Source organism: Oenanthe melanoleuca, chromosome 3, assembly GCF_029582105.1.
Source record: "Oenanthe melanoleuca isolate GR-GAL-2019-014 chromosome 3, OMel1.0, whole genome shotgun sequence".
NCBI lineage: Eukaryota > Metazoa > Chordata > Aves > Passeriformes > Muscicapidae > Oenanthe > Oenanthe melanoleuca.
In genome coordinates, this window is record NC_079336.1 from 64,373,407 (window position 1) to 64,387,523 (window position 14,117).

General features: G+C 37.3%; 1 protein-coding gene across 5 annotated transcripts in view; it reads right to left on the reverse strand.

Moving 5' to 3' along the window:
* WDR64 (WD repeat domain 64) overlaps window positions 1–14,117 on the reverse strand; it is a 66,858-nt gene that overhangs the window by 17,510 nt on the left and 35,231 nt on the right. For 3 of the 5 annotated variants that reach the window (XM_056488589.1, XM_056488588.1, XM_056488590.1), the window contains 5 exons: window positions 5,368–5,494; window positions 3,425–3,573; window positions 2,268–2,391; window positions 794–963; window positions 127–303 (listed from right to left, as the gene is read on the reverse strand). In XM_056488589.1, the coding sequence (XP_056344564.1) occupies window positions 127–303; window positions 794–963; window positions 2,268–2,391; window positions 3,425–3,573; window positions 5,368–5,494 (747 nt within the window). The remainder of the gene's footprint in view (window positions 1–126; window positions 304–793; window positions 964–2,267; window positions 2,392–3,424; window positions 3,574–5,367; window positions 5,495–14,117) is intronic. The other 2 variants (XM_056488592.1, XM_056488591.1) reach the window with 1 other exon arrangement.

A 14,117-nucleotide genomic window follows, 5' to 3' on the forward strand; every position in this document is an offset into this window, starting at 1 on the left:
GCCCACAGTGGGAAATAACTATTTGGTCCTTGTCCTGTTGCTAAAACATGAAATCCTTATAAGCACAGTAAACATTTTACTTTCCAATCTTCTGTAAGTTATGCGAAACTTTGAAGTGTTTCTCACCTCTTTATCATTTCTCATGGAACTGGTGTTACATAGAAGCCGAATGTCTGGAAAAAAATCTTGTGTTTCTAAGGAGCTGTGCTTCAGTGAGAGATACACAACTGGATTCCTTCGTGGAAATGGCATTATCTCAGGAAGCACCCATGTGACATATAGATTTGTTTGAGCTGGGTCACCCTATTAAAATAACTGACTTAATGAAAGAGGAAGGAAAGGATTTCTTTATTCATAAAGAATTATAGCAAGTGTGTATCTTGTTTAGATACACACTTAAAATATAGCTTGTTTTCTGTGACAAATATTATTTTAAGAAGCTCTTTATATAGACTAAACACCATTTGTAGTAACAATATCAATATTCTAAAACCATTACCTCAAAGGATCTGTAACTACTGAAACTTCAATCACAACTAAAAAAGCAAACTCAGTGAAAAAATGATGAGAATGCTGAAAACCAGTGATGGACTAATAAGCATTTTAACACTAGATAGAAGGGAAAAAAGCAAAGGTGATTACATTGAAAAAGTAGATTGTTCCTTGACAGTTTCTAAAAGTTTATTTACTAATTAATTAAAAAGTCCTATTTTACTTCAGAAATGAGGGGCTACTAAATCAAATTGGGGCATTTGGGGTGGGGGGGGCGGGGAGAGAAGTATATTTGAAAAACCTGAATTATTTTTATCTTCCCTCTCTGCTCCAAAACAATAACTGCATGTTGACCCTCATCAGCCTTCAGATATACTATCTTCAGCACTCGATGCTCATCACTGCTGTCTTGCTCTAAAGGCAAGGCTTTAACTTCTTGCCCGCTTTCAAACTCCCAGATTTTCACTGTTCCTACACAAGGATGACAAAAATGTAGAAAAATGCACTTTTAGCAATAACCTGTGCTGCAAATCCAGAAGCTTAATTTAGATCAAACAGGGAAAAGAGAAAGAAAGAGAAAATCCAATTTGAAGTCAAGACCTAGGTCACTAGTCTTTCAAAAATTGTAACTGTGTGTTACTTAGCAAAACAGCTGTAGGGACAAAAAACTTACCAGAAAACATCACTACCCTCTCATTTTTTCCATCTTTGTTTCATATCTATTTTTTTGTGCAGCCCAGAATAAGAGATCTCTGCTTATCTTACTTCCTACAGTTTCTGAATAACATTATTGGAGAACAATCAGAGTGTGGGCTAGTCAATAGAAGACTTTGGGTTCTGAACAACAGCAATGAGCAGAGGGACCTGATTGATGGATATATCCCAGAGAGCTAGTGGGGAGAAGAAGCTATGAAATTTTCTTAAGTAAAGCAATTATTTGTGACTTTTCTTTTGTAAGACTTGACAATATTCACCTTCTCCTGGGCTCTTAAGATCTATAAAGGATTTAGACTCTGCTCCCAAGTAGAAACAAGAAATATTAGCCAGTATATTGTGTGGAAAAGGCCATCATTTTCTCTTCATGAGAGGCAGCTTTCATAAGTTTCACACATTTTAGAAATTCAGGTGTGTACTCTTGAACATTTTAATGTAAGAAGAATTATTCTTTCATGTTAACAGATGATAAAATTATTAAAGCTTCCCACACAATTTGATGTGTATCTGTGTATTGGAGAGGTCTTGCCACATTACCTAAAAGTCATGCACTCTTAATACCAGACATGAAAAATTCAGGAAACATCTATCTATCTATCTATCTATCTATCTATCTATCTATCTATCTATCTATCTATCTATCTATCTATCTCTTCTAGTGTTCAATGACTTCCAACACTATAAAATGGAGCTTAGAGACTAGAAAATTTTAAAACTACCATTCTTCACCTGCAACCATTTAGTTATAGATCTAGGTCCTAAGTATTATAAGGAAACAACTTGCCAGACTAAGAACTTTGAAAACAGTCTTTCAAAGAGTAATAGGCTAAAAAAGAACCAGAGCCCAAGCAGCCCAAAATCATGTTTCTGTGAACCCAACCAAGACCCACCTCGCCTTTCTACAGGCTGAGAGCTGAGCAATTAAAATTAATTCTGTCACTGAGACAGTCAAGGTGAAGATTTCTGTCTGCTAATGCAATATGCCATTTAAAAAAAAAAAGGTAATAAAAAGTAGTAAACGTAAAAAAAAACCCAACATAGTAATTATTTAATTGCTTTACCATCACATGCCCCAGTAGCAAGATAAACACCGTTTATTTCAATGGCTGCACAGGTCACCTCAGTATTTAGCCCATGTGCGTCTTCTATTTGATATATTTGAGATCCTGTTTCTAGGTCCCAGACCTGAAAAAATAATATGATAGTTATTTTTAATACATCCTTTAAAACTAGTCACACAATGTGTTCTCCTGTAATTGGAGAAATTATGGCCAATAGCAACATTTTTTACTGAAACACCAGCATATTTTCCTTGAAAATGTCCCTCTCTGGGGAAGCCACCCAGGCAAGGGGAGGCTCTATATTTTACATATGCTATGATAAAGACCCTTGTTAAGTCAGGAAGACTGACATTAAATAGAAAGTGTTTTTTCAGTTTGAAAGCAAAGAAATTTAACTAGAAAGAATTGTTTGTGCTACAGTTTCTGTGCAGAATATACAAATGAAGTTTGTATATTTATGAATTTTCATAAATGAATATGAATTTTCATATTTATGAATTTTCATAAATGTTTGGTCCAAAAACATAGAAACAACTGTGTCTGATCATTATTGAATACTTTTAGAAATGTAAGCAACACCTTATAATGAAATACCAGTACAAAATTTGGTCACTGCAGTGGGATAGCTCAGATTCATCTGGATTTATCAAGTAGCCACTGCTTTCACTTGCACTGTATTCTGATTTTCTGTAACACCAAGTGCTCCAAATTATCTTGTGATTGTAATAGTGTTGCAGCCATTGTGGTCTAAGGAAGGCAGGGTTTACAGTGACAAAATATTTAGAGAGAGTATAAACTGAACAAACCATTACACAAACAAGCCTTTCTCCACAGGAATGCCATGCATCACCAACCGACCCAATAAAAGATACTACCCCTCCCTACAAATTTTGCCATCTAATGTACCAACAGCTGGTCAAAACTGCAGGTTTTCAGTACCTCTTATGATTATTGTAGCACTGTTAAAAAGAAAAGTTGGATTTTCTGAACCCAAATAGGGTTCACAGCTACCACTTCTTTGGACCCCAAAAATAGCTACAAAATCATCACTTTGAATAAAGAATACTAGTAACTTATCAAATTTCCTGATAACTTATTCTGAATAAAAAAGCTGAGACTTTTATTTTTCAGTATAAAGGGTGACAACTTACACTCACCTTCAGAACAGACTCAGTGCAAATGCTGAGAATCTGGTGAAAAGTTCTGTTGTAAAGCAGAACATTGAGGCTCTTCTCATGTGTCTGAGGCAACTCTTTTGAAGCTTGTATCACATTAGCTAGGGGATAAATATCAATGACATCTGAACCTGCAGACGGTGAGAGAAGTGAGAATATATACATTTTGCGCATAATTACTTTTCCTGGAAATGAAAAGGTTTCATGTAAACCATTTGGTTCATATGAATTCTTCTGAACAGGATATGGACTATTGTCTGTTTTTTGAGAATAACAGCTCTCTGAAGCAGAAAACATTCACACACAGTCCCCAAACAAAGGCTAAGTATTTACCTGTCGTACACAGTCCTCTGCCCACCTTTGATGAGACTGACATCCTGACTGCAAATTAGTAGAAGCCATAAATCCCCCAGTCACAGAGTTGGCTGGCATGAAATAGAATGAACCCAAATACATAAAACTCTAACTGGGGGATCTATGAGTCAAATAAATTCTGGTTTCTGCTTTCTTAGAGATAAAGCAATTCTATCTGCAGGCAATGATGATGTCTTTCAAGTACCTTCCTTTATACAGCACTAGAGTTCCGAATGGTGTTTTCCAAACACCTTCCAGTGCTCTCAGATCAAGGGTTGCAAAGACAGAGGCAGGCAGAGACAATAAGACAAAAGAAAGGACAAAGTCCATACAGTGCTCTCAAACCAGAGTGCATATGCAATCTACCATTGCAACTCCAGTATCCCTGCCCTGGTATCCCTGCTGACCTGCCAGCACAGGAGCAGCAGTGAGTACAGAGCAAAGGAGGAAATTGCCTAATCCTTGGCAGAGGCCAGTAGCTTGGAAACAGGCACAGAAGGAAAGCTATGGCAATATTCAATTGAAGCATGAAGGTGAGCCGTGATTTATGAGTGTTAGTGAATTACTAAGTGAAAATCTCCTCTGTGAAGCCAGGTAGATAGCAAGGAGAATGAATTCTCTCATATACAGCCTCAGCCTCCTGCCCTCTTCAGCAGCAAGGAGACATTCACTCAGGCTTTTAATGGAATCATCAACAGAGTCTAGGACCAGACTTTTACAAATATTTAGGCACTTACAGAACCATTGTTTATAAGGGTAAATTACCTCATTTTGTCAAGGATTGACCTGTATAAATTCCCGACACTGCCAAGCCTTGAAAATCTCGCAAGCATAAATTTGAAATGAAGACAGTATCTGTATCCTTTAGTGATTAAAAATTCAGTAGAAACCACCAAGCCACTGAAAACAAAATGTTTCACATTCATCTTCTCAGATCTGACAAGCTTTGCAAGCTTTGTGCCTTGTTCCTAATCCAAGGACAGAAAAAGCTGTCTCCAAAGATAATTACTTTATTTGCCTGGTACATATCAGGCCTCTATTGGCTCGGAACAAGTTCAAAGATGTCTTTTTTGTGACTACATTTCTGGGGCAGACAAACCCTGCCATTTTCAAGAGTCTTTTCTAGCCTTAAATATAAAAGGGTAGCAGCCTTAGTGACAACTGCAAAGCTTTGGTCCCTCAGAGGTGCCCTGCTCAGAGGCCAGGCTCCCTGCTACAAAGTCAGGAAACAGAGCCCAGAAACCCCAGGTTGAGTTCCCACAATATTTTATCTCTAATCAGTTGGGCAGCTTAATTTTGCTCTGGGAGGCTCAGTTTGCCTTCAGAGAAGCCTTTCTCATTTCCTTTGGTTCCTGCTGTTAATTCCACATATTCATGCCATTTTCAATACTCAAATTAGCACCATATACCCACGTTAAAACAGTCTTAATGTGCAATAGCCTCGTCTCCCAGTATTCTGTATATTCTCATATACCTTATTCCTGTACTCAACTTCAGTTTTCTTTAACGATGAAGAAAATTGGATTCTAGGAGAAGGGGCATGCTCTCACAAACCAGCTGCAAAAACATACCTGTGAAAAGCATGCCATGATCATTGTCAAACACCATGGGAAAGGCATTCATCTCTTCTGGAGTTCCATGATTTTCATGGAAGACCTGCAGTGGTGAAAGAGACTGTATATCCCACACTCTAAAAACCTAGACGGGGAGAGAGATGAGAATATCTAGTACTGTATCCTGACTGCATTTTCAACTATTTTGTTTCTATGACATTAATAATATAGCTGCTAATGAAAATCACATTGTTAAAAAGAGTACATCCCAAAATAAACAAGAAAAATATCAAAGGTATCTTTATCCCCTTTTTACTAAGAATAAAATGAACAGAAAGGCTGAATTTTGTAGTCTTGACCTGACAAGTCCATAGCAGAACCAGATTTCATGGAAACTGGTTTTATCCCTTAATGAAAGATGTCTCCATTGTGTGTCATACTTTTCTGTCACATATAGAGAAATGCTACTTGTTTAAAAACTTGTATATGAACTGGAGTATGAAATGATGCTCAACAAAGATAAATTTCAGGGAGTACTGAATAAAGAAACTCCTGAAACCTTTGGCTGACAGCAGATATTGGTAATCTTACTTTTAGTTTCAACGGAAAGCACAGCATCTGCTTCAATCTCTAGAATAATTGTATGTCAGCAGCATTTTTCATCTTGCCTGATCAAAAGATGTGTTGAACTTACTGCTATCCCATGCAAACTACTTTTAATACTTCAAGAAATCATGATTTAATTTAATTCAGATCCCATGGCCCTTAGTGTGGTGTATTTCTCTGCAAGACAATTTTACTATGTTCTCAAAAGTTATTCTGTTATCACATCTGCCTGCAATTCTTATTCTGCTGCCATAACTGGTGAGTCATATATAGGCATTTGTGCAAGTTATTCTTATTCATTTGATTTTGCTATTATTATGGCTTCACTTTTAATTGGGATTTTAACACAAAGACCCATGATGGTACAACATCAACACTCTTATCAATATTCTGAGTGCTATGGGTCTTGACAAAAGTCACATCCTGATTTTACAGGATGTTACAATGGATCCATCAGAATTCTGAAAAGGAAGGGAAGAAAAGTAACAGATTTATCAATCAGTGTTTAAACAAATCACCTTTGGCACCAGAGAGAAATTCATACATGAGTGTTTCAGAATGCTAAGTAGAAGAAAACTTCTCCTTAATATTTTATTTGTTTTCAGGAGAACTCAAAGGACTCGAAAGAACTTTTTTCTGAGAATAAATTTTCTCTGAGACAGTACTGAGCCAAAAGAACCATGAGTACCACATTCCTATGATTGACTTCTGATTACATTTCACAGTTCACTCACACAAGCAATTTTTAAAGCCTACAAAGAGCAAAACAGTAATTGAGAAGCCTTGATACAGGAATTCCATTTGAATAGGATAAAATCGTGGAGTCCTTTATCCAACAGAACAGTAGATCAGCAAAAATTGAAAGAAGAACTGATGATGAGAACAGAGAAAGTTAGGGCAATATCGCAGGTGGACCTCCAAGCTCAATTCTGGTAGACTCATAATTAAAGCATGTAAAAACACGGGTAAGAACTGAAAATTAAGTAAAAGTAGGTATCTGTGGAGATACTGCAGTCAGGTGAAAATAATAAGTCACTGAACAAATAAGCCATCAAATAAACATCGCCCAGATCTGTTACAGTGAAATTACACAAAACAAAAATGAAGACAATTATAATAGTCTAATGGATTATTCAAGTTCAATTGGTCAAAAAGTGAGACACAGGTTTGACATAGTATCAAAGCAATAAGAGGAGAAGAGGTTTTTATAGCACAAGAGAATATAAGTAAGAGCTTCCTGTGCTATTTCTTGCTGCTTGTTCAGCTGTTAAGACCAGGAGCATATTAAGAAAAAGCAGTCACTTAAAGTGACAGCAAAAACCTAGATACATTGCAGCATTCATAAATCTCTTCCCTGCCTTATTGCCACTTTTTTCCCCCAGCCCGTGGGCAGGGATGGGGAGATTACATAAACCACTGTTCCACGTGAGTAACTCCCACACACGGCATCACCAGCATGGCCACAAGACACAATGTCAGTGCTGCTCATCTGCATCAGCTCACAGACTGTGTGCATGAAGAGAGACAACAAAAGGCATGCTTATTTAGAAATTAGGAAGTGTCTAGGGGGAGTTGCCTTAGGAGTGTTTTGTTAATACTAACTTTACTGTCCTACTTAATTATTGAAGGATTTCCCACAGCAGCCTGAGAAATACCAGGAAGCCCTGAAAGCCTCTGAGAGCATATTCTTTACAGCACAGTGCTTTCGGAGTGTGTCTTCTGAAATGCAAAATACAGACTATAGACAAGCAAACAAAACATATTAAGGAGGAGAAGGAATGTGGAAAGAAGGTGCTATTGGAAACAAACCACTATTTCAACTTCATAGGTAAAGCTGAGCTGCACTTCCAGCAACATTATATCTACAATAGTAGCTCACATTAATGGGAAACTTCATTCATTTAGTTGTTAGCAGAATTGGCTTTGACCCACAGACTTTTTAAAGAGTGAGGAGAGCAGGGATACTCGCTTATGTTCCCACATTGTGACCAGCCTTCTTCACACAATTGGTATCTGGCACACAGGGGCATTCAAGGAATGCACACTGCATCTCCTTCCTCTATCTTGGCTGCAACAGCCCCAGCAAACTACTCTGTTATCCTCTCCAGGACTGCAATCTGGAGCAGTTCCCTCTGTTCTGGGGTACTCTTCTCATGTCATTAATTTCTCAACCCAATGGCAAAATCACATAGCTGAATACAGATGGAATTTCCACAGACACTGATAAAAATTGGGACCCAAATCCCCCCAGAATTCAGTGGGAGTTCTTGCCACTGAGACCCACTCTGAGACTTCTAACATCCCCTGGAAGATTTAAATGTCTGTATGTGCATTCAGAAACATTTTCCTCTTCAGCACCACCTTCCTTCAAGCCCTAAAACTCAGAACATAAAAAAAAGACTGAACAATCTTTTCCATTTGCTCTGAAGCCTTTGTTTTATGAGCATGTAGAACTAGCAACACACCTCTCTTCTGTTTTTCTCAATACACTCAAAGACAGACAGAAGGCAAAAGATTCATCTTAACAACTAAAATGTGAAGAGCAGAGGGAAATAGAAAAAAGACGGGAAATAAGGCCAGAAAATTGGTAAATAAATTTATTATATGCTCTCAGTAAAATAAAGTTCAGGCTTGGGAACACTTATCTCTTGCCAGGTTCCTATGAAGACGCTACTGTGGAAACATGCTTTGACTTTGGAAGAAGCAAATCCTGTTTTCCTTTCTGTCTGTAATTAACTGAGATAGATAAGGACTAAAGAAGTTCAAGTTTTGCCCCTCCCCCCTCCCCCACCAAAACATAATCCCTTCAAATTTCAGGAAATATCTCAATAACTCTCTAGAGAAAACAGTAACATTCTTTTAGTTCTTCAAACTCTCACATTCTGCTGATACTTTTTGAAAGTTAAAGAATATTTGTTTTTTGAAGAAGTCAACTTTCCTCAGTTTTACAGAAGGGTGATGCTGCAAGTCTTTAAAAGGACTCATGAAAAAGCATTCATGCAGGAAAATCCAAAATCCAACCACTTGTGGGGCAGAAAGAAGTTGTCCTAGCCATAGTATTCACTGTAGGCATAGACAGGCAGAGTAAGGAAGAATTGAAGTTGGTTTTTTGTTGAAGCATTTAGTTTATCTGCTCCTATTTGCCACCCTGTTCACCTGTTTGAGAGGGTCGTTTAAGGCTCCATGGTCTAAATGAAAAAGTTCACAAATACATACAGAATGTCTGAGGCCTCAAAGACAAAAATCACTAGGCATGAATGTCAAATCGCAGTTCTGCTTGCTGTGTTATTAAAGTTATCTGCAGAGAGTGCCTATATGTGTCTTGTGATCCCTGAAGGTGATCCTGCAAAGTGCTACAACTCCCTGTCACAGTAAGAAGACTTAGGAACAAATTGATATCAATGTGAGGTTAAAGGAAGGAGGATTTAGTTCTAATCACATTAATGCAATGTGATGCAGCAGCCACTACTGCAGTTACTGCCTTATCAAGATAGCAACTTGACAAAATTCAAAATTATGAGCGTTTCAAATCACAGATAATACCATGGTAACCTGGTAGTATATAAAATGACTTACTTTTCCCAGACATGAAGGGATGCTGGAAAGAAATCAAACTGTTGTGTGCAATAGTGAGTCTAATTACACAGTAATGAGCCCGAAGGATATTTATGGGGTGCTGCTATTGAGAGGGTGTAAATGCTCTGCATGTCTTGTCTCTGTACCGTGTGGAGGATGTGCTGACAATAGACATATCTGATCCCTGCTGCAAAGACAAAATAACACTCAACACTTCTGGAGAACAGCTTCAGTGGACATGTAGATGGTGTGGGGGTCAGAAACAGGAAGCTAGGGGTGTAGGACAGAGGTGGTTGCTCATGGATACCTGAATCAGACAGGTTCTTCCTGTCAATCTTCAACCAATCTTAGAATGATTTTCCCACCTTAGACAAAGTTTCTGAAGTAGTTTTACTTTTTCATGGAATAACAACAGTTGTGGTTGGAAGGGACCTTGGGAGATCACCTTGTCTAATACCGTGGCTCAAGTTGAGCCACATAGAGCAGGACCATGTCCAGATAGATTTGAAATATCTCCAAGGAGGGAGATTCCACAATCTCTCTGGGCACCCTATGTCTGTGCTTGGTCTCCATCAGAGTAAAGAAATGTTCCCTGATGTTCACACAGAATCTCCTGTGTTTCAGTTTTCATTGTCTTTGTTCTGGTCACTGAGAGCCACTGAAAAGATCCTGGTACCATCTTCTTTGCAATCTCCCTTCCAATATTTATCTGCGTGGATGAGATCTCCCTTAAGACTTCTGTAGGGTTTCATTGTGGTGGTGTTTTGTTTTTGTGGCTTTTTTTTTTTTTCTTCTTCTTTCAGACTAAGGAACAGTGTGATTTGAATATTAGAAAATGGTATAGGAAATTACAGAAAATTGAGTACCTTACATGAAAAGTGTGAATAATATTCAATGCTATTGAAGGATTATGCAATATAAGAGAAGAATGAAATTCTTAATATCTAGGAGAAACAAACAAACCAAAGAGAATAAAGACACAGCAGTAAGAGAACTTTGGTTTCAAAGCTGTAAACAAAAAATGTGTCTGATATAGATGGGGCCACATAATTTTTGTGAAGGATGACTGGAGCAGATTTCCCAAATACCTCTTTTTCAAATTATCTAGATTAAATTTAATATTGCTATACAGTACATTCCAGTAACAACCATGATTAGGAAAGGTTTGACATAAATTAAGCAGTGTGTTTCCAGCTGAGTAGCTCTCATTTTTCAGTAAGACAAATGACTGCACTATAAATATATCCTTATAACAATATCATGTGCTTTCAAAGCTGGTTAGACAGACATCTACATTAACAGGCATTGATACAATCACCTGCTCAGTTCCAGACTAAGACACTTATGACTTCCCACAGGGATATCGCCCAGCCGATATTAAGCAGATCAGGAGAGAGAGGACAGGAGACAGATAATATCAAGGGTTGAGTAAATTAGCTAATGTCACAAAATGAAAAAACTAATAACATATCTTACCTCCCTTTATCTTCTCTGAAATGCTAAAAATTTACCCTTAGGTTGTGTAAGAGTAAAGCTAACACATGTAAAACAGAGTTACTTTAGGATAGGCAAATTTTAGTGGGGTAATGTTTATGTGGTTGCATCATGTTGGCTGCATTTGATTTTGAAGAAATTATGAATAGAAGGAAACTCTTCCATGTCCCAGAATGGAGATATGAAAAATCCCCGCTAGTTGCGCTACTCTCCTGCCATGTGTAAATGCGTGCATTGCTCTTTAGCTACCAAAAATGAAATTACTTTTAAAAAGAAAAAACCCAAAGAACACTGCCTTCACTTGTTAAAACAAGGGGTTTGTATTTACAAATGATACTGTATAGCTGTTTAAAGACTGGGACTATGCTTATATTAGCCCTACTGATCATCAAACAAAATAGTTTGTTTTTATGAATTGAAGCCTGTAGGCTCAAATCTTGTTCTCCTGACTCACTCAGGTGGTCTCATTCAACCAAACCAACCACTGGAGATGTTCCAGTAAAATCAATGAGACAACTGGTGAAGTAAATTTTGGCTTTCTGACTTCCATTTACAATTCAAGTAGGCAAGACATGAAGTTGTAGCCTCCACTGTTGAAGCTGTGAATCCCCACTCTGCACTAAGGGAGAGAGAGTGGTTGTCACTACTTCACAGCCTTTCAGCCAGGTCTTGTCTCTGTCAATAGCCTTAACCTCCTTGTTTCCAGAGAGAGTAAGTTCATCTTTCAGATAATGGCCTACTTCCTGCCACATCTCCAGGCTTAATAGCCCCTGTGCCTGTGAGTTTTTTTTTTCCCCTTTGGTGCTTCCTGAATGTATTTAATCAGTTCTGTAATAGGAAAAAAATTAAGTAATAAATGCTTTGATGCAGGACAAAAATAATAATGGGCAAACTATAGAGAGACAGGGGCAATGAAGGACTGAGTGACATGAAGGAGAGAAAAACCTAAACACAGCAGAGATTTCCTAAGCAGTATTCTTCTACCTGTGCTGAATCATCAAATCAGTTTTCCATTATTTCTTTACCCCACAGACTGTTCTCATATTACCATACACTCTGTAAGAGTAATTCTTCTGCTTATTGGGCCCAACAGGAAAAAAACAACCAAACAACTACAGTAATTTCTATTAACTTAGAGTACTGGTATTTGTAGAAAAATGCATTAGTGGTAATGTAATAACCAGGCAGATCAAGTACCTTTATACAGGACAATCTTGCCTTGCCTGGCTTGAAACATCAAACCCATGTCATAGTTCATTGTCTATCTAGTATATCTTAAAGTATCTGAGGATGCTGTTTAGCTGTAATTCCGAGTCCAAAGCTGGCTTTTTAAAAAAGACTTAACGTATTCTACCAGCATTTCTTGTCAATAAAAAAGATGTTGCTTCAGTGCTTGAATAAGCCATACTGTTTTACTTTGTAGAGAAAATGTGCAAAATAGTTGTAACAGTAGGAAATACTCACTCATTCTTCTTTTTATAGCTCCCAAATGATAAATTTCAATGGTATTGCAATCATAAATCTAGAGATAGGCTTTGCCAGTCATCTTGGAAGAAATGTTTCCTGAAAACTGCTTTTTTTTTGGCTTCTGCAGAATACTTCCAATCAAAGAGTTACATACATTTGTACTTACAGTTATATACATATGCTTTTACTTTTTATGCCAATAACCTATTCTATGCCTAAAACATGCTGACACTTTTAGCAAAGAGTCCATGTATTATATGAAAACCTGAGTCTGTATTTTGGTACAATGACACAAGCAATGAGTTAATATCTTCAGAAAAATTTAACAGTAATTACTTTCTGGAAATATTTTCAACCAAAATGTAAGTCAAGACAGACACACTCTAAGTGCAATTGTGATGAATGTAGGTCATGTTGGTCTGTGGTATATAATTCAATGTGCAATTGTGTTTGTGGGAAACCTCAACACAAGATTCAGAGCACGTTCCTATGATTTAGGAACACATAGATCACATCAATATTGCAGATCTTCTTGTAAATTCACTTAACTGAACTGCTGAAGAAAAAGACATGGCTGTGGACTACAGCTATAACTGCGCCTATGTAAATTGTTATCTCCAAGGTCTTCACAGTCTGGAAGATCAGGAAAAAACTTATTTCCATGAATATTATACTCTGCAGCAAGTTCAACCATGCAGAATTATAAAAATTCCTGCTTTGGCCCTCCCCTCTACCTCAGTGTCAGTACTATGGAAATACTAATTCATATGACTAAAGGTCATACAGAAATTAGGTATTCTTATGTTATAAATCCAGAAACTAAGTTTAATTTTTATGGTAGTAGAATTAGAAAATTTTTAATAGCTGCCTGACAAGTCCTAATTAGTCCTATCAAGAAACCCTTATAATATTGGAGCAAACAAAATGCTTATGTGTTAGAATTGTTAAAGAAATCTTCATTTTCTTAAATAGAATGATTGTTTGAATCCAAATTCCAAAATAATCTCTTAATTGTTGTGGTAATTGTGTTGTTATTACTGGCTCAGGACAACTTGTTTTCAGTTAGATTAAATATCACAGAGGTTTCTTTACTTCTTTCCAGAAAGCTGTATTGCATATTGCCCAAAATGCCACAGAATAAATCAAGAAGTCTGCTCCAAGAAGGCAGCACTGCTCAGATTCTTCTTCTGCTGACAAAATCAGAACTGATGTAGTGAAGTGTACTAGTTTTGACTGGGGTAGAGTTAACTTTCCTCCCAGTGGCTGATATGGCACTGTTTGGATTTGTGCTAAACACATGTAGATAATATAGAGATGTTTTTATTATTGCTGAGCTGGGCTTGCACAGAGCCAAGGTCTGCTGAGTAATCTGTACTTTTGGTCTACCTCAAGAAGTTAACACAGTGATGCCTCTCTCCCCTTCTCCTGGGACCTACTCTCTTTTCCATTCTCTGGTATGTTCAGACTGTTAAGAGTTTAAAATCTTCTAAACTAGCTCTTCCACTATAATACAAATCTCTTGTGATCTCTAATTTTTTTCACTAGTGCTGTGAAATCATGGTTTCAGATTTGTTCATTTTTACATTTTTGTATAAACCACAATATATATTTGTGTTGGAACTAAG